Source organism: Cottoperca gobio, chromosome 20, assembly GCF_900634415.1.
Source record: "Cottoperca gobio chromosome 20, fCotGob3.1, whole genome shotgun sequence".
In the NCBI taxonomy this organism is placed as follows: Eukaryota; Metazoa; Chordata; class Actinopteri; order Perciformes; family Bovichtidae; genus Cottoperca; species Cottoperca gobio.
In genome coordinates this window covers 12,136,877-12,155,566 of record NC_041374.1, presented here as the reverse complement: position 1 = coordinate 12,155,566, position 18,690 = coordinate 12,136,877, and the positions used below count along the sequence as shown (strand labels likewise).

At 41.0% G+C, this 18,690-nt stretch overlaps 3 protein-coding genes across 4 annotated transcripts; 1 reads left to right on the top strand and 2 right to left on the bottom strand.

The window, feature by feature from the left end:
* Positions 1–1,478: 1,478 nt before the first annotated feature.
* Positions 1,479–6,246, bottom strand: fen1 (flap structure-specific endonuclease 1). 2 transcript variants are annotated; one of them, XM_029457389.1, is made up of 12 exons: positions 6,092–6,246; positions 5,504–5,622; positions 5,042–5,144; positions 4,789–4,891; positions 4,321–4,384; positions 3,940–4,049; positions 3,457–3,593; positions 3,051–3,117; positions 2,743–2,874; positions 2,507–2,658; positions 2,036–2,150; positions 1,479–1,823 (listed from the first exon to the last, which is right to left on the bottom strand). In XM_029457389.1, exons 2-12 carry the CDS (start codon positions 5,583–5,585, stop codon positions 1,746–1,748), a joined length of 1,143 nt encoding a protein of 380 aa, XP_029313249.1. In that variant the 5' UTR covers positions 5,586–5,622; positions 6,092–6,246; the 3' UTR covers positions 1,479–1,745. The 2 variants fall into 2 exon arrangements, with proteins under 2 accessions (XP_029313249.1, XP_029313250.1); XM_029457390.1 differs by lacking the exon at positions 6,092–6,246 and adding an exon at positions 5,854–6,025.
* A 46-nt stretch (positions 6,247–6,292) lies between these two features.
* Positions 6,293–14,348, top strand: tm9sf1 (transmembrane 9 superfamily member 1). The gene is made up of 9 exons (XM_029457386.1): positions 6,293–6,814; positions 8,115–8,326; positions 8,975–9,106; positions 9,440–9,562; positions 9,758–10,116; positions 11,282–11,436; positions 11,689–11,874; positions 12,431–12,704; positions 13,287–14,348. The coding sequence occupies exons 2-9, from the start codon at positions 8,120–8,122 to the stop codon at positions 13,678–13,680; spliced, it is 1,830 nt and encodes a 609-aa protein (XP_029313246.1). The 5' UTR covers positions 6,293–6,814; positions 8,115–8,119; the 3' UTR covers positions 13,681–14,348.
* A 309-nt stretch (positions 14,349–14,657) lies between these two features.
* Positions 14,658–17,533, bottom strand: nanog (nanog homeobox). The gene is made up of 4 exons (XM_029457387.1): positions 16,954–17,533; positions 15,862–16,232; positions 15,638–15,775; positions 14,658–15,369 (listed from the first exon to the last, which is right to left on the bottom strand). The coding sequence occupies exons 1-4, from the start codon at positions 17,366–17,368 to the stop codon at positions 14,998–15,000; spliced, it is 1,296 nt and encodes a 431-aa protein (XP_029313247.1). The 5' UTR covers positions 17,369–17,533; the 3' UTR covers positions 14,658–14,997.
* Between the last annotated feature and the right edge of the window lie 1,157 nt (positions 17,534–18,690).

Genomic DNA, 18,690 nt, shown 5'->3' with positions numbered 1-18,690 from the left:
GACTTTTTCAGGAAAATATGCAACAGATCAACAAACTCACTCTCATATTTAATCTGTGTCACACAAAGGAAAGTCTTGAGACCACATATCAAGCTTTTATAGCTGGTAGATGCAACATGAATTGAATTTCTACAGAAAAACAAGAAGTTCTTATACTTTCTGCTCATATCATGTTTGTATTTTCATCACCAGACTCGCTGCAAGCCTGTATGCCATGTCTTCTTTCTGTGGAATATATAACATGAAACACAACAATGGAAAGAAACATACTATAGTGACAGATAGAAATACTATACAATGTTTTCTGATGACACGCTTTCCTCACTGCAGTTGTTTGTAATTACATCTTAAACCTGATATTTATGTATTTCATCATACTTTCTGTGTGCAATGATAATAAAGTTTAATCAAATTTAATCTAAAATAATAAGTTATTCTATAGAGTTGTTGTAAACGGTGTGCTGGATGTCATATTAAGGCACAGTTATGCAGCTATCATAAATGTGTATATATTGTTTACGTAAATCAAATGCTGTATATAAAAATGACATGACATTTGACGCGTCTATTTTCAACCACTTTTTCTTAAAAAAACAAATACAGTTTAAAGAGGGAAAACAACAAGTGAAGTAAAGAGAAATATGTTTTTTCCATTGAAAGAAACAAAAAGAAAGTGCCATAGATCAGCCCAACCTGAGACAATTTGTTCAAAGAAAATATGTTTTTAATTTTGTGTTATCCTGATTTTCACAAATAAACATGACACAAGAACATTGTTAAAATAACATTTACCCAAATATGGAGTCATCTTCCTCCTCATGGCACTGGATCAGTAGGACTGATGATCACCATCATGTCTTTGGGATGTCTGGAAGATTTTGCTTTTGGAGAGATTTTGCAGTGATAAGAAAAGATAAGTAAAATGTTATTAGAATATTCAAAGTCAAATTAAAAGACCTCTAGGTATCGGCTAGCAACATCATCTTTGAGTTGGTGCAGGGTTGGCTGACATGTTTAAGATCACTTCAACAGTGCCAGTGGTTTTAAGCATGAATTATGGAATGAATGAAGATTAGCATTCAATCCATCTCGTTTGTCAGACAAAATTAAGCTCTCGTGGATTTTAGTTGAGACGGTCAGCTCCTCAGTTTCCTCCAGTTGGTCCCGAGTCTTGTGTAGCTTCTTTAGTTTGGTTTATTTTCAATACATAGATGACATTATATTATTATATTAATCGTCATTTTGTCTGGTAATCTTTTGCAAGAGATACCGGAGTACAGCGACATACGCAATGAAATTAAACAATCACAACCATCTCACAACAGGTCCATTGGCCAATGTGGACCTTCTAAATGAAAATGGCAGTTGGTTATTATTTTCCTTTTATTAACCGTTTCATCAGTTATACATATGATTGTATAAAGATGATCAGCTGTCAGTTAACCCTAAAATTAATCAATCAAAAGGCAAATAACAAATTGCTCTATAAAAATGCTTTTATTTAATAACAGAAAACACACTTTGATAAAACCATCAAACACTCATTAAAACATTTTTATTATTTTTTTACATCAACTCATCATATTTGGTCATGTACATACAGCGTGGTTCAGCTGAACATTTGATTGTGTTGCAGATTCCTCCTGCATCACCTCGAGCTGTGTTGGCGTTTATACTTTATATTTAATAGGTGGTGTTTATTATAATAATTACTTCTCAAATTAATCAAAAGCCTTATGTTCACTCTATTTCCCCTTCCTAAATTTGCCAGGCGTGGCTCCGGTCTTCTGCTTCTTTTTTGCTGATCCTTTAAGCTCAGGTTCCTGAAAGGGAAGAAGAAACAGATAAGTCCAACATTCAGAAGATAACAGAATATGTAAAACAGCAACCTGCTGTAAGAAAAAGGAAATTTGATAATATACACTGGCATCAAAATAAAGCTGCTTACTACACGCCTCTGCTTACTCTTTAAGTAAAAACTAAATGTAATCATCCCATCGTTTTGGAAACATAGCTGCATTTGTTCTGCATGTACCTTCCGTTTGGAGGACAGAGATCCAGTGACGGTGAAGAAAGAGTCCAGTCGTCCCTGTGTGCTGCCCTGTCGGCTCTTTGCAATCTTCTTGCAGCCGTTACGGATCCTGTCCTCACTGCACACAAATACATGAACAAAAAGTTATATATCATCCTATGCACAATGTCGTTTTTCAGCTAAACTTTCCATTAAGATAATTCACTGCAATAAACAAGCATCCAAAGCAGCTTTAGAAGATTGTGAGTAACAAAACAGCTGTCATGAACAGACTCAGGTATGTGCTCTAAAGCTCATATTATGTGAAAAGGCTGTGTGCCCCTACATGGCCAGCAGTGCAGCCTAGTGGTCAGATGTTGTATAAACAGCTGGTCCTGTCATGTAATCAATGCAACAACCAATGTCATGATGATCATCATCAATGCAAGAAAACTCAATAAGCAAAGAAATAAATCCTGTCTGCTGATGGTTCACCTGAACTGTTTCTCGTTGCACATGAACTGGATCAGTGCTTCCTCATCCGGCTCACCCCACTTCAACTCCACAGTGGAACAGTCCACTACTTCTGCATTCAAAAACAAACCCCTGGCCTCTTTGTACAGCCAGTCCTCTGGAGCCGGGTGCTTCTGCATGAAGGCAAAAAAAACAAACATTCAGAATTCCCTTGTTTAACTGCCTGGACTTCTGGATTGTAGCAGACATCGACTTACCTTGGTGTCGATGTTTTCTAGGATTTCCTCAATGCTGCCGTGCTGTCTGATCAGGTCGATGGCCCTCTTGGGACCAATTCCCTTGATGGTGCCGCAGTAGTCACAGCCCAGAAGAATACACAGGTCGATGAACTAGAAGGGACCACGAGAAGAAGGAGGAGTTAATGCAAGAAAGACCAAATGATCACTACCTGGTCCAACTGTGTTTATAGTTCCACAGCGTACAGTTCCAATTACCCCAAAAGAAATGACACGTTTTATTATATAATGTGCTGCCCCTTTCTTAAAGTCAGAAAATAACCTTTTACCTGCTCATTGGTCAGGCCGATGTCCTGCAGGATGCGACTGAAGTGGAACTCTTGGATAGGAAGTTTCCTAAAACAAATACTTTATGTATTAACAAGTCCATACAGGAATACATTGTCATCACTATTATTCGCGTTGCAAAACGGGACATATTCTCCCCTTACGAGCCTTTAAATCTACACAATTATTTTAGAATAAGAAAGAATGGACATCATACATGTTTGGGTTCCCAATGACTCACGGTGAAACAAACAATAATGTAAACAAAGCTGCTCCTGGGACAGTGCTACTGTTTAGTCTGGTTTTATGGCTGTAGAACTTGTAGCATGTGGTGTTTCTCAGAACATCTCTGCTATAGAGACCAACAGGAAATGACGGACGCAGTAGCGGTGGGATGCGGGAGCTTACTTTGCTTCACTGGCGGTGAGGTGTCTGAGCAGGATATTTGTCCCAAAGGTCAGCCCATCCATATCCTCTGTTGCTGTGCCAAAGACCTTTCCTGCTTTAACCAGAGCAGCACAGCTGGCCTCGGCCTCACACGGAGCCTACAAAACAAAAAATATCAAAATATGCATCACCGAATTATTCACCCAAACCTATCCTGTTATAAAGTAGAGCAGGAGGCATTTCACTGTACATTAACTTTGTATTTACCTCTCCTTTTCTTCAGATATATAAAAAGATTGAGGGCATTTGGGTTCAGGTGTCAAAGCAACAACAAAAATATACTTCTTTTAGCAAATCTGTCTTTCTGGGCCTTTAAAGCCTATTCTGACAATGAACATCCCCATGGGAAAGATTCCTCCAAATTAGTTAGCAAAATCACAATTGACACAAATGTGGAAATATTCTTAAAGCCAGCGAGATCTGCAAAGTGAGAGTTGCTCTAACCTCAACGTAGGGCACTCCCATCAGAGTCAGCAGCTTCTTGCACTCATCATTATGGTGCTTGGTCACTTTTACCAGACGCCTGGTGAATTTTTCAATATTCTCTTGTTCCCCTGGGATGAGACAAACCATTGTTGCAGACATTTTAATACATAACCAAAAGTAAATGCTTTTACAATCTCTACCATGTAAATAAAGCTTAAATATACAAAATATCAAGACTGATCACATCGGTTTACACTCCCGCTAATTAGCCAAAGCACACTGATTTCGATCTCAGATTTCGATCATCAGTGCCTGCATAAAACACAGCACAATAAAGCCAGACTGCCACAGACCGCTCATGATTATTGTTCAGTAAGGAGAGAAAAACAGTAACTGTACCCATTTCCTGGGCTTGCGCAAGCTGCTTCTCAGCTACTGCCCTCCTCTCCCCTCTCTTCTCCAACTAGGGGTGACAAGAAAAGCAAACACAGAGTAAGAGAAAAGTAGTTTACAAAAAAACAACCTAATCAATTATCTTAATAATAGAGTGAGTGCAAATGCAAGTCTGTAAAATGTCAAATATTTTGTCCCTTTCGATGATCAAATAGATCAATATTTGTTTTGTTTTCTGATCCATAAAACAACAGTTTACAAAAACTAACATTGTGGTTAAACTTGGTAAAGAAAGTAAAAGCTCATCATATCACACTTCTGACGACACTGGTGATCATGATTACAGATGAAGTTCAAACGACAGCAAAACTACACAGCAATGATAATAAATAAAGAATACCAATGCGGCTGCCACTTCCACAATAACAGACTGCAGGGAGAAAAGCACCAGAGGAAAAAAGAGCCCATACTAACCTCTGCTGACTTGAGCTGTGGGGGCTTGCCGTCAAACACATACACAGGTTTGATGCCGTGTTCCAGCATGCGGATTGTCCGGTAGAACATTCCCATCAGGTGGCTGAAAAAAGATAGAGAACAGTTGGTAGAAATATTTCAGCCTCGTCTCCATATTTGAGCTACCTAGTCTAGGACCAATCCAATAACTAGTGTATCTCTGATGCGTCTCCTACTACAACTTCCAGTCTGTATTTGTGTATTGTGGTGGTACCTCGTCGTCTCGCCATCCTCATTCTGCAGAAGATTCCCGTCCTGTCGCACAGCAATCAGGAACTGGTAGATACACATGGAGGCGTCTATAGCAATTTTCCTGCCTGCAAAAGTTCAGAATAGCAAATAATTATTTGACAGAATAAAATACATATTGCCCCCGTTTTGTTAGTACATGACCAAGAAAAGAAAGTTCTGAACCATCAAATTTAAATTATTAGTACACCCCTATGACACATTGCTGAGTAACTACTGAATCATTTGGTCCAATTCATTTGTATTGAATTAAGTAGACCAACAATCTGACATGGCTCTCATTTATGGAAGGGATTCATCCTGCATCTCACTTGTAACCCCATAGCATCTGATACAGCATTGGTCCAATTTACCCAAGGATCATGTGATCTCATTCTTATGCAAACCTAATCATCAATATGTAGCGAAAGGGATCTGTAACATTTACCAAAGTAGTTCTTGATGTCTTGCTCTTTGATGGCACCAGGGGCCTGGTCAGCAATCAGTTTAGTAAGTCCGTGTATTCCCATTGTGCCGGGTTGAAGCTCAAACTGAAATCACAAAAGTCTGAAAAACAATGAAATAATGTTTAGTAATTCTATTGTCATATTCATCCATCCCGACTACACTTTCTAAAGGGGGAACTAAAGTCCCCCAACGATGTTTAGCAAATAACGTTACACTCAGTTTAGTATATTTACATGTGTCCTGCTTCGTCAGATGCATGCCGAATTAAAGACTAGCTTCTGATTATAGCACAAACATAACATAAGCTTGTTTATATGAGTGTGGACTTACAGTGAAAGACGGACACATTAAATGGTCAGTTTTTGAAGCGAATTTGGTTTGCGGGGACAGAACGTGCACTGGCAAGTACCTTTGTCGCACAGAGCGCTTTAAAGCTACTGCTAAGTCTAACCTATAAATAATGTCACATTAATTCATAATGTGCATGCTGTTAGCGGACAGCAGAAGTTTTCATTGCTATATTTAACATGATGATTTCGGTTAAACCGTTTTATTGTTTTCAACTCACCAGTTAGCTGTTAACTCCGGCGCGAGGAATTGCATCTCCTTCGCGGGAAATCATATAGCAGACATGGCCTATCAACCTATCGAGCATGGCATCGTTGAAGACGCTGAAGAATTGCGCATCGATAGTGCAGGTTTGATTAAACAGGCCTTAGCTCTAATGCGGAAGTACTGGAAGGGCATTCATTGGTTCATTAAGGTTGAAGGAAATCTGGTCGATACAGAAAAATAACAGAGTCGCTTATGTAGGGGTTTAAACGGTTTAAATGTGGGGTTTCAGTGTCGTTTAAGCACTAAAATAAACCACATTCATTTAAAAAAACGCTCGTGAGATGAACATTTTCCCTGCTGCGAATAACCAGTAACGTTGGAGGTGTGTTTTTGTTTCTCCGCCCACTCCGGAAAACTCAACCGAGTCGTCGTTATTTTTATTTTTTAAGGTGACGTGGAGTCAGACCCCTTCTTCTACACTGGCTCATGTGTCAATAAAAGTACTTGATGTACCCGGATATGATCGAAATGAATGCATAATACGTCGGGAGATTGCATCAAGGATTTCCAAGATGTTCAGCTGTAAATCTTTACATTGAGCTCAAGCATCGGCGCATACCGGAGCAGAGAGGAGACTGTCGGGGCCTGGAGTCCGAGGAACCAGGCGGACAGACAGGATTTGTTGGATCTGCAGCATTATAACTGAAGTGACACAACAGTGACACTGATAGTGCAGGTTTGTGTACCTTCTTGCCTGTAGTCATTTGCTGTCTTTGTGAGTCGCCATGCTTAAAATGAAAATTCAATGTGCCTTTTTGGAATAACGCAGTGTTGATATTTTTAAGTTGTTTGTTTGAAATGAATCAGTGAGGCCCTGTATTGTAGTCAGGTTTCTGTACGAGGAATCTGCTTATACAAAAAGGTGGTGCCCTGCGTTTTCTGGCACTTTAATACTTGACCTTGCTCTTACTCTTAGTGCAGCAAATTAGGGAATAGTCAATTTAGCTATTGCTTAACTCGCTAGATGTCAGTACAAAAAGTTAGTAAAAGCATGGCTGCTATGGCTATAGTCACCAGTGTCTACTGATAATTCTGTGTTAAATCCTATCTCCATACTTGGGGGGGTTCTTGGAAAACAATCTTATCAAATTAGGTATTTTAAAAGGCTGTCCTAGCACTTAAAAGTTAAAGAGGACCTGCATTTATGATGCTGAAGAGGCAAAACAGGAAACACTTTGACACAGAAGATTATTGACAAGTGATCCGCTTCTTGAGACTTCACCTTACTGAAACTTAACAGAGAACTCAACAGAGAGCACACCCAGGCCAGTGCTACTTTTTATGTCACTCTGGTCAGAAACCAGCTAAATCCATATTTTAGTGTGAGAAAAACATGTCTCCTATTCAGCAAGCACATATACTATCCTTTAAGGGCACTCACATTTAAAATCTGCTGTCACCAGAGCATTCCAACTTTTCTTCAACATCAACACTGCAAGTCATGATGATGATGATGCACACAGAATATAAATTATTACCACCATTTAATTGCATTAAAACTGCAACATACAGACAACTCACAAGTGTTGCATCGCTGTGACATTTGACCAGAATTCTGGGAAGACTCCTGAAAAAAACTTAAACGGACCTGTAGAATAGCATCTGTAGGCAATGTAATTTTGTGTACTCTCGCAAACTCATGAAACAGCTAAAACTGATGGAGCTCATTTAATTTAAGTCCCCTGGACTGATACAACTGATGAAAGGCATTGTAACCAACGGTGGTTACAGAGTGTCTCACAGTTCTGTCTAAGTGTTTCTCTCAATTATCTGCTGTGTTTGTTAGAGCGTTGAGGGAATGACATTGCATAAAATGTTCCACTTGACACATAAATCATCACATATCAGGTCTAAGTGGCGTGGACATGCCCTCATTTCTTGACTTGAAATGAGAGGCATGCTGTAAGTCTCAGGACAGTGTAGTTCAAATCGCAACTGTCCCTCATAAACTGATGAACTGTCCATCTTTGCTCCAGGGGTTATGCAGTGTGGAATAGGACTCCTGCCAGGGGGCTGCCAGAGGACGATGGGCCTGCACTGCGTCTTGATCCTGTGCTTGTTCTCAAGCTGGGCAGTGGGATACAAACAGGGGGACAACGTGACTCTCTATGTCAACAAAGTGGGCCCTTATCATAACCCCCAGGAGACATATCACTACTACACCCTGCCTGTTTGCAGGCCGGAGAAGGTCAGTCTTTGTTCAGTTTCACTGTGTATTAATGGGCTGTTGAAGTTCACAGGAGAGCTGGAGATTATTTTGTCATGCTAATTGTAGGCACTAATCTAAGCATAACACTTAAATCTCAATATTTCTTGTAACATTCATCTGAAAGGTGTTGTATCTCCACCAGGCTATAAGGGTCTAAATGGCTAAAATGGCATTTCTTCCCGTGTCCATGAGTTTCATTGTGAGCAGGACGTAGCATTGAGAGGGGTTTTATTTGAGTTTTTATTCTAGGACTTCACTGAAGAGGGCTTGGTTGGATTGTCATCAAATATGAACACATTTTAATGAATACAGAATGGAAAGAAAACCTTTTCCAGGAAGGAAAATGGGTGATATATTGCTATAAAAAAATATGTTCAATTATATTTTCTAAACGGTATAATCTTTTAAGTAATATACCCAGAGACGTAAGGTATTATTAAATTATTTATTTGCCGTCTATGTTTTTCTGTTGTCCCTTTTTTGTTCAAGGTTTGATTCTTGACGGAGGTGTGGTTGCGTTGGTGCAACCCACATTTACCCACATTTACCCACAACTAGAACAAACTATTGCTTTGTGCTGCTTTTTTTTGACTCTCTGTTACTTATATTGTAACACTTCTTCTTCAGGTGCATCACAAGTCTCTGAGTCTGGGAGAAGTGTTGGATGGTGACAGGATGGCAGAGTCCTTATATTACATTCGATTCAGAGAGAACGTGGAGAAAAAACCTCTTTGCAAGCTCACTCTTTCAGAGAAACAGGTATTTATTTACACAAAACCGGGACAGTTTGATCTCAACACTTTGTACACTACCAGACATCTTGGGTTAAGCTTCAACGCTCTGGGCTCATGGGGGATTTAAACTGTTAAACATCTATTAAGTAGCTTGATTTTGAATTGACATTACTGTATGTCATAAATTGGTCACTGGATGGTGGATGTTGCAAGACAAGTAGCATTTTATAGAACTGTGTAACATAACCAGCCATCCTGCGAGGAACATTGCTTAACATACTTTAAAATAATACAATTAAAATGCTGTGGCCTGTAAAACACATGGGGTGCGATTGTGGATATGTTTTGTGTGTGTCAGGTGGATGAACTTCGTGAGGCCATCGAGGAGCTTTTTTACTTTGAATTTGTCCTGGATGACGTTCCAATCTGGGGGTTTGTGGGCTACATAGAGGAGAGCGGCTTCCTACCTCACAGCCACAAGGTAAACCTCTTTGTGCCTCTAAAGGGTTTGTGGGATATGTGGAGTAGATTGGATTATATGAGGGAGGAAAAGAGAAAGACTGTAAGGTTTTATCTTTATGCAAAGTTCCTGTTTCAGCTGAACTACACAGGAACTTATCTCTCACTTCCCCTTTCTTTTTCTTTTGTCTCTCTCTGCCCTCTTCACCTCCTACAGGTGGGTTTGTGGACTCATCTCGACTTCAACATCGAGTACAATGGTGACTCGGTGATCTTCGCCAATGTTTCAGTAAAGGACGTCAAACCTGTTCCCCTGGAGGAGGGCGCAGGTGCAGTGGTGGGTGGAGTCGGGGTGGGTGGAGGCAGCCTGATGGTCACCCACACCTACAGTGTGCACTGGTTCGAGTCCCCTCTGCCTCACTCCAGGAGAGCCGAGCGCCTCAGAGACTACTCGTTCTTCCCCAAAACGCTCGAGATCCACTGGCTCTCCATTATTAACTCACTGGTGCTGGTGGTGCTGCTGCTGGGCTTCGTCATCATCATCCTCATGCGGGTCCTTAAGAATGACTTTGCCAGGTTAGTCAGGGAAGGAGTTCAAGTGGTTATTTCTGGGGCAATATATAGAAAACTTTAGGTTTCATGTCTTTTAATATGGACAGGTTATACTAAATGAAAGGTTGAAAAAGACTTCAATGCATCATCAGCATCTCTTTGGGTGATAAAAATAATCTTAGGTGGGAAAAAAGGCTTACAGCAGAGGCTATTTAAATATCTTAAACATAGTTATTATTAGAAGTTTTATCTGTTTATCAATGCAAATACATATTAGGTCGACCAACAGATAATCAATCTACAGTCGTTTTGATGATTCTGAAGTCCTTTTTATGAAGTAAAAATGCCAAATATTTGCAGGTTCCAGTTTCGTCTTTTCCCCTTTTTATACCATTGGAATTTAAATATCTTTGTTTATTTTTTCCTATTTTTCCACCATAACAAGCAATTTAAAGACAAAAATGTTAAAGGCATTTTATAGACATCATCATCATCATCACATATTTAATTGATTAATTGAAGACATTTGGTCAACGATAAAAACAGTCAGTAGATGCGACCCTAATTGTACTGTAGATACTGTTTGTACAAGCTGCGATCAGCTAGTAAATTGGCAATCCTTTTCTCGCTTCCATTTTAAAGGTATAACATCATTTTCAACTTTTAAATAATTACATTTTGACTTTTAATATTTCTATATTCCCTGTTGGACATACTGCTGTGGATTATACATAAGTCTGAGGGCAGGTACAGGGTAGTTTACATCTCGTGCACTTCTAGATGTTGCAGACATAAAACCGTCTTTCCCTTCTTTGTGTCTCTCTGACATCTTTGTTCGTGCATGTGTGTAGGTCTCCTCCTGAAGTGTGAAGTGATATAGGGTTACACACAGTATCTTGTTTATTCCTAATAAGACATAAATCAACAAAGTTAATTTCCATTTATATGAAAGAATTATACTATTTCATTCATGTACAGTCACAGATATAAAACGGATGAAATAAAAGATCTAAGATTGTATTTTGAGATTGGAACCGTATCAAAAATAAACAAATTAAAAAGAGGACATAAAATAAATCTCAAGCCAGGAACATAACTCAGATAACGCAGTCTAGGAACATTTATCTTTATCTTCCCATCTCAATTTGTGGACAACTCCTGGGTGAAAGCATTTCCCCCTCACCTGCAGGTACAATGTGGAGGAGGAGGGCGGCTGTGATGAGCTGGACCAGGGAGACAACGGCTGGAAGATCATCCACACTGACGTCTTCAGGTTTCCCCCTTACAAAAGCCTGCTGTGTGCCGTGTTGGGAGTGGGGGCTCAGTTCCTTACTCTTGCCACAGGTGAGCATTCATTCTCAAATACACCCAAACACAGCAACACACACCGTTGAACGTGGACACACACACTCACACATGAAACGATTAAATTTCAAACAGTATCAGAGGGATCATTGTTCTGTTTGAAAGTTGAGCAGACTAGTTCTGAGCAGCATTGAACCGTAGCAACAGTCTTTGTACTGACCAGCAGAGTGACAGAAACCTGATAATGCAGGGACCCAAAGTCATATGTACTGATATGTGTCTCCTTATTAGGAATTATCTTCATGGCATTGCTGGGAATGTTCAATGTGCACCGACATGGTGCCATCAACTCTGCAGCCATTGTCCTGTATGCCCTGACCAGCTGTGTGTCAGGCTACGTGTCGTGCTGCTTCTACACGCAGATCAACGGCCAGCGCTGGGTGTGGAACATCATCCTCACCTCGTCGCTCTTCTCCGGTGAGTCCTATAAGAAGGGTTTGGGATCACTTCGCACTTTGGTTGTAGGAGCAGCGTAAGAAAGTTCATAGAGCACTTGAACTTGCACTGAATCCTTAAACGTTTTCTCAAATAAACATGTTCATTAGTATCATCAGTTGATGGAAACTCAATTTGTCTGTAACTGCTTCAGATAATCTCTGCCAATAGCTATTCCCCTTTCTCTCCATCTATCATCCATCCTTACTTTCCTCTTTATTTCTTCCTGTTTCTCATCAAGTCTCTCACATTTCCCTCTAAATGTTTCCATTTATGTCATTGATAAATTAGATAAACAAGTTAAAGATGGAACAAATGGATACTGATGAATTCACCCAAGCCAAATAGCTCTTAGAGCTTTTATAGATTTTCATAGTGTCATTTCTATTTTATACATAGTGCTTATTTATTATTTTTAAGTATAGTGTATTTTAATCATTAAAAACACTGATAGTATGGGTCAGTTTTCTCAAAGTATGATCTGGAATGATTAAAAACAATGCCTGTTCTTTATTTAATTTGTCCTTCATTCCCACAGCTCCTCTGTTCCTGACATGGAGTGTTGTGAACTCAATCCACTGGTGGAGCGGCTCCACTCAGGCTCTGCCAGCCACCACCGTGCTCCTTATTCTTGGGGCCTGGGTGCTGGTTGGCTTCCCGCTTACCGTCATCGGTGGCATTGTGGGAAAGAACCGAGCCGGCAGCTTCCAGGCGCCCTGCCGTACTCGCAACATCGCCCGGCAGATCCCTACGCAGCCCTGGTACAAACACACAGCTGTACACATGGCCATTGGCGGCTTCCTGCCATTCAGGTGAGACGTCTTCATGTGTGGGAAAGGGTGCTTCAATCAAAGGGTGCATTTAAAGTTCTCCAGTCCATAGTGAGGTTAAAGTGTAGGTTTTCAAAAAGGTAGATTTTAGTTTTTATATTTTTTAGGGTTAGTTTTTCTTAAAGGATATGATTTTTATTTAGTTTCAGTTTACAACATAAATTTTTTTATTACAGTAATAACTCTGCTCCATAGTCATAAAGCAGAAGTATGTATGTATATGTATGTGTGTGTGTGTGTGTGTGTGTGTGTGTGTGTGTGTGTGTGTGTGTGTGTGTGTGTGTGTGTGTGTGTGTGTGTGTGTGTGTGTGTGTGTGTGTGTGTGTGTGTGTGTGTGTGTGTGTGTGTGTGTGTGTGTGTGTGTGTGTGTGTGTGTGTGTGTGTGTGTATAGGCCCAGAATGGGTTGGAGAATGTGTGAAATCTACAATCTAAAAGTTATACTTCTGTGTCATCTTGACTGAGCCATCACTATTGATAAGCTGTCTACCATGCACCAATGGAAATTCTTTTGAAAGTACAGCCTTTTGAATTCATTCCTCCTTTCTGTCAATGTTCTCCTTCAGTGCCATCTCAGTGGAGCTGTACTACATCTTTGCCACGGTTTGGGGCAGAGAGCACTACACCCTCTATGGCATCCTGCTGTGCGTCTTCGCCATCCTTCTCTCAGTTGGTGCCTGCATCTCTGTTGCGCTCACCTACTTCCTGCTGTCCGGCGAAGACTACCAGTGGTGGTGGCGGAGCGTCCTGAGCACTGGCTCCACCGGCCTCTTCATCTTCGTCTACTCTGTTTTCTACTACCGGAACCGGTCCTCTATGAGCGGCCTGGTGCAGAGCACAGAGTTCTTCGGTTACTCTCTGCTCACAGCGATGGTTTTCTCACTGATGCTGGGCAGCGTGTCGTTCTGGGCCTCACTGGCATTTATTCGCTACATCTACCGTAGCCTCAAGATGGACTAGGCACGAAATGTGCATACACAGACACCCAGCTATAAACAATCCTCATTCTACTCTTTTGCTTTCAATCATACACAAAAACACACCGAGAGGATTACCTTGATTTCACAAGGCAATGATTGAACTAGTTATTTCCACAAGGGGTAGTTGGTTGGATGGGCAGATCGTGTATTTAAGGATAAAATGGGATATTTCTGTACAAAGGGATGATTGTCTCCTATCGGGAGTGAATGGGCAAAACGTATGAGATGAGCGAGTGAATGGGTTTAATCAATGTATGATGTACACGCATCTGGTTCCTACTTCATGGTCTCTCAATGCTTGGCAGGATCTAGTCTTTATTTCCCACGTTACATCAGTTACCCACTGAAGCAGCTCACTCATACTGTAAGTTTGATTATGCAGTAGTGCAGGTGTTATTACTTGTAATTATACTCCCCCACACACTTAATTATTGCAGCCTATTCAAATAGAATACAAAGTGTTTTGCACTGGACCAGTCAGGCTCCACATGGCCCTACAGTGGATACGAGAAATTATGCATTGTAGTTTGAAGCGCTATTGCAAAATGTTGGTAACCGGAACAATATTGTTAATGTATTCTATGGTCTCCATTGACTGGTTTTGGTTCTGATGTAAATAGTCTTTTCAATAAAATGCTTTTAATACAATTTGCCAAAAAAAACTGGGCTAATTTGATTATCCCAGGATTGCATATTTATTTTCCAAGTGTCCATTTACTGTACATATTGTATCATTAAAACTCTAGCCTAAATTATGTTGACAAATGCTGCACTTCTAGTACGTTTAGTCTTTTGGGCATGCAGTTTGACAAACTACCCAACGTGTCTTGCTGGTTTGCATATGAAGAATTTTGACTAGTCACATCGCAGTCAATCACAAATTGGGGAAAGTAATGCATAAATGTAGGTTACTATATTAGTCATGCTCTCAGAAAGAAACACTCAGTGACACAATTGTGAAAAAGTGAAAACAAGTTTATAGAAAAATGTGTGCGCCTCAGATTTGCATCAGCACTTTGTCTTAAAACAGTTCCAAAAACAATGTGTTCCAGAAAACAATGTAATCCAAAAATGCATCCAACTTGGACCCATCTTGTATCACCAAGCGCAAAGAACACACACCAACATACATTAAATAGTTTCATATAAAAAATAAAACTTCAAGGTAAAATACACCTGACCATGCAAAAATGACCTCAATTAATTACAAACTACAATCAGGAAACTTGAATACAAGAATATTAACATGGCTGTTAGGTAACTTTTACAGAAAAGCTTATGTGCAGCTCAACATCGACTACTGGCTGCAATTATGTACCACAACTGTGCTTAAGGAGCTGCGGCTATCGACCGGCTCCCCATTTTTGCTGTCGAAGCTCGTGTCTGCCCCAGTGTTAGTTGCAGAGGCTGCGTTGGCTGAGTTGAATGCAATGTGGTTGTATTCATAGTGGCTGACGCTAGGGGGCATGGACCAACCAGACGTCTGGGGCCTGGAGGGCGCGGCAGTCTGGGATGAGCCGGGGGACCAGGAGGGGTAGCCAGCGGATCCAGTCGCAGAGTTCATAGCAGCCACATAGAAGGCCAAGTTCTGCGGCGTCTTCTTGAAGGCAGTCTCCATCATGTGGTGGTTGTAATGCTCCTTGAGTTGAGGCCGGGCATCTCCCTGATACTGAAAGGCAATCAGGCGACAGTTAAATTATTATGCAATTTAGTAAAAGTGGAACATTTATATAGTCCTACTCTTATATCACAGCATATTGTTTGACATTGTTTCGTCGCGCCTTTAAGACCATAACCGGACTATGGTTAGGCCTCCATTATGGACGTATTGTTTTTTGTCCAAGCCGCCGTTTCTCTGCTATCAGTTAACAGGAAACCTCGGCAGGACAATGGTCGGATCACACTTATGCTTTGAGAAAATAATGGGAGCTACTAACGGGTGGGATATGCGAAGGCATGTTGGTGTACATGGATCCACGAATCGGGCTGCCTTTGTTGTAGCACTCAGACACCCAGCTGGTGTCTTTCTGGTGCCTCCTTAGCTTCATCCTTCGGTTCTGAAACCAAGTCTTAACCTGCAAAGATGATGAGAGCCAAGCTGATCAGAAACAGTTACATACATTTTGTTGGGCTTGTGATCCAGCGTCTTTAAATTCCTCACCTGTTTGTAAGTCAACCCCGTCAGTTCTGCAAGTGTCTTCATTTCAGCTGGGGTGAGGTACCTCTGAACACTGAACCGCTGGACAAGAGCATTCATCTGACTCTCTGAGAAGGCTGCCCGGACCTTTCCTTTAGGGTTATTTACAGCCGTAGTGCTTGGCTTCTTTGGGGCAGTTACGGGTGCATGTAGAGTGTTGTTGGTGTTCACATTGACAGCAAAGGTCATTGGCTCCTCCATGAGAGAGCTTGAAACATCCTCGCTGGCACCAGGGCTCTTCCTGCTAGCTTCTTCATCAAGCTCTTTCTTCCCCCATGTAGCCGGGTCTGTCTGGGGGAGACTTCCTTCTCTGCTGCTGGCAGAACTCCATGAATCTAAGTGAGGGGGAATAAATCAGGGGACCAAGGTCAAAATGGATCTGAGCATTTGCCAAAGAGTGTTAGTAACTGTAGGAGAGAAACGTTTTTGTATAAAAATCTTACATTAATGTAAGGCCATAACCATATAGGATACAAATCCTCCTGAGATCCAGCTATTCCCAGTGTCCTCTATGGAGGACATGACAAGCATAAATGTTAAAGCCCCATGCATGCCTATCTATTTGAGTCCTAGTGTACTGTGTGGGAGCAAACACGTTTTATGTAAGGGATATATATTTTTTCTGTTCTTTATAATGATGTTATGTACATGTATAACCAGTTAAAAGCATGCACAATGCCTTTAGTATTACATTTCTCTTAAGTGAAATAAATGATACGGCCCAATGTACTGTACTGTATTTGTTTAGAACAAGAACATACATTATAATAAATAACTTTTTTAGAAACTTTGTGGTTCCAGTTTTTTGTTTTTTTTGTAGTTCTCTAATTCTGTCGCGAGATGTCGCCACTCGTTTCATGGGCGCTCAGTAAAAGTCAGTGGCGGGATACTGGGACACTTTAAAATCAAAATGGCATTGAATTGGACTCCGTGGTCAATTATGGCTGAAAAAATCATTGCTTTTAGCTGCCAACGGCGAAATGTAAGTATCGACACCCTACAAGTTAGTTAATGGTGCATGTCTATGGCTAGCTCAGATCAGATGTAGCTACATACCTGGTGAGGCGTGTGTCTCAGAGTCACTGGTCGTGTCGCTCCCGGTCCGCCTGACCTCATGTGCCCGTGCATCGTAGGCAGCGCGGTGAGGTCCGGCCATGAGCAGACGGCCTGCCTGGGTGTCACCGACGTAAACAACCCCGGAGCCCTGGTAGTGACCAGGACCGTTCATGGCGTGCTGCTCCGGACTGCCAGGGGGAGACTCTTCTCGGGTCCTGGCGGCGGCGGTGGTGCCGTAGTAGGCCGGTGTCACCCCGGCATTGTAGTTGCTCAAATCTGTGACTCCAGCCGCTTCGCCCCATCTGGTCAGGTTCCCGTGGTTTTGCTCTGGACCGGGTTGGTACACGAGGCCGTAGGCGTATGCATGGTAAGAGGGGTTGTAGTTGTAACTTATCTGCGCCTTCCAGTCGGCCATTTCTCTTGCAATGTTGTGCGTCGCGTTAAAAATGTTTTTAAAAAATACAAGAAAAGCTTGAGTATTGGTTTCAAAACCGCTTAAAATCGAGCAGGACAACCCGGTAGATCCAATGAAGGCATATGCTGGGACCTGTTCAGTTAAACAAGCGGGACCAACTAACTTCAAAAATTGCGCGTAGCCTCCCAGAGGCTGTTTATAAATACGTGTGTGGGTGTGAGCAGGGGCGTAGGTGGGTGTTTGGGTTGTTTGAGCCAATCTCTTTGAGTCACTGTTCATTGACTGCAGTGGTGCCATTTCATTGGCCACCTAGGTTCATTCTTTGCTTTTGTTTTTTAGGTTTGGAGAAAAAAAGAAAGCAAAGTTATTGAATACCAACCATGTTTTAAATAGTCTACTTATTTAACACTATCACCAAGATATCTATATTAAAAATATTGCAGGAGATATGCTGAATGTCAATTACTTTCAATACCACAGATCAGACAAAGTAAAATGTCACAAAGTGTTACACGTGACTTTTAATGTATTGGAGAGACTTTTGTCAAGGCCCACATTCATGGTGTGACAATTGTTTGTTTGGTAATATGAAAGCTCTACTCCAGCACAACGTAAATTTGCCTGATAAGGAATCTAATCTTGAGGCTCCACGTTGAAGTCTGTCAAAAATATAAAGACTTTCATCTGATAATGTGCTTACACTATGCATTGATTCAAATTACCTCACACATACCTTTGCCTAGTCTTTCATAGTCAGACCTATTTCCACAGCGCTGCCTTAATCCTACTGATTGTGTGGCCCTAATCTGGTATTTGCAATCAAGAGATATGTCTCTTATCAAGACTTTTGAGGCTCAGATAGTTACTACTGGTTGTGTTTTGTGTTTGTGTTTGTGTTTGTGTTTGTTTAAGGAGCACACTTTCAGCTATCAGAAGCATCGTATCCTGAATAAGGAAAGGACAGTATTGCAATTCATTGATAATGCATTTTAGGAAAACAAGATATTTTTATGGCATCTTGAGCGTTGGTTTACAAAACAAGCCTCCCTGCCTGGGTGAATACATTGTGCAGCAATAGATTTAGATCAGCAGGGAAGGGTTTTTGTGTTCCAAATAGTTTTACAAAACAAAGATTATAAAAAAGGGCTATCCCAATAGTAAATAACCATCACATGCTGCCTTTGTCAGCACATAAGCTTCAGTGCTTTTTGTGCTTTATAAAGTGCTTCAGTGCTTTATAAAGTGCTTCAGTGCTTTATAAAGGCAGTGGAGCAGCCTACTAAGAGGAAAGTGTAATACGTTTAGCCTTAAACATGAATTAA

What these genes read in the sequence shown, in the direction of transcription:
- fen1 (XM_029457389.1), bottom strand. Translation starts at nt 5,585, where the DNA reads ATGGGAATACACGGACTTACTAAACTGATTGCTGACCAGGCCCCTGGT. An exon ending in CACAGCTCAAGTCAGCAGAG is followed by an intron (nt 4,385 to 4,788) that starts GTTAGTATGGGC and finishes TGTCACCCCTAG; the next exon opens with TTGGAGAAGAGAGGGGAGAG. An exon ending in CTCACCGCCAGTGAAGCAAA is followed by an intron (nt 3,118 to 3,456) that starts GTAAGCTCCCGC and finishes TATTTGTTTTAG; the next exon opens with GAAACTTCCTATCCAAGAGT.
- nanog (XM_029457387.1), bottom strand. Translation starts at nt 17,368, where the DNA reads ATGGCCGACTGGAAGGCGCAGATAAGTTACAACTACAACCCCTCTTAC. An exon ending in TGAGACACACGCCTCACCAG is followed by an intron (nt 16,233 to 16,953) that starts GTATGTAGCTAC and finishes CCCCTCACTTAG; the next exon opens with ATTCATGGAGTTCTGCCAGC. An exon ending in TGCCTTCGCATATCCCACCC is followed by an intron (nt 15,370 to 15,637) that starts GTTAGTAGCTCC and finishes ATTGCCTTTCAG; the next exon opens with TATCAGGGAGATGCCCGGCC.
- tm9sf1 (XM_029457386.1), top strand. Translation starts at nt 8,120, where the DNA reads ATGCAGTGTGGAATAGGACTCCTGCCAGGGGGCTGCCAGAGGACGATG. An exon ending in CTGTTTGCAGGCCGGAGAAG is followed by an intron (nt 8,327 to 8,974) that starts GTCAGTCTTTGT and finishes CTTCTTCTTCAG; the next exon opens with GTGCATCACAAGTCTCTGAG. An exon ending in TCCTACCTCACAGCCACAAG is followed by an intron (nt 9,563 to 9,757) that starts GTAAACCTCTTT and finishes CACCTCCTACAG; the next exon opens with GTGGGTTTGTGGACTCATCT.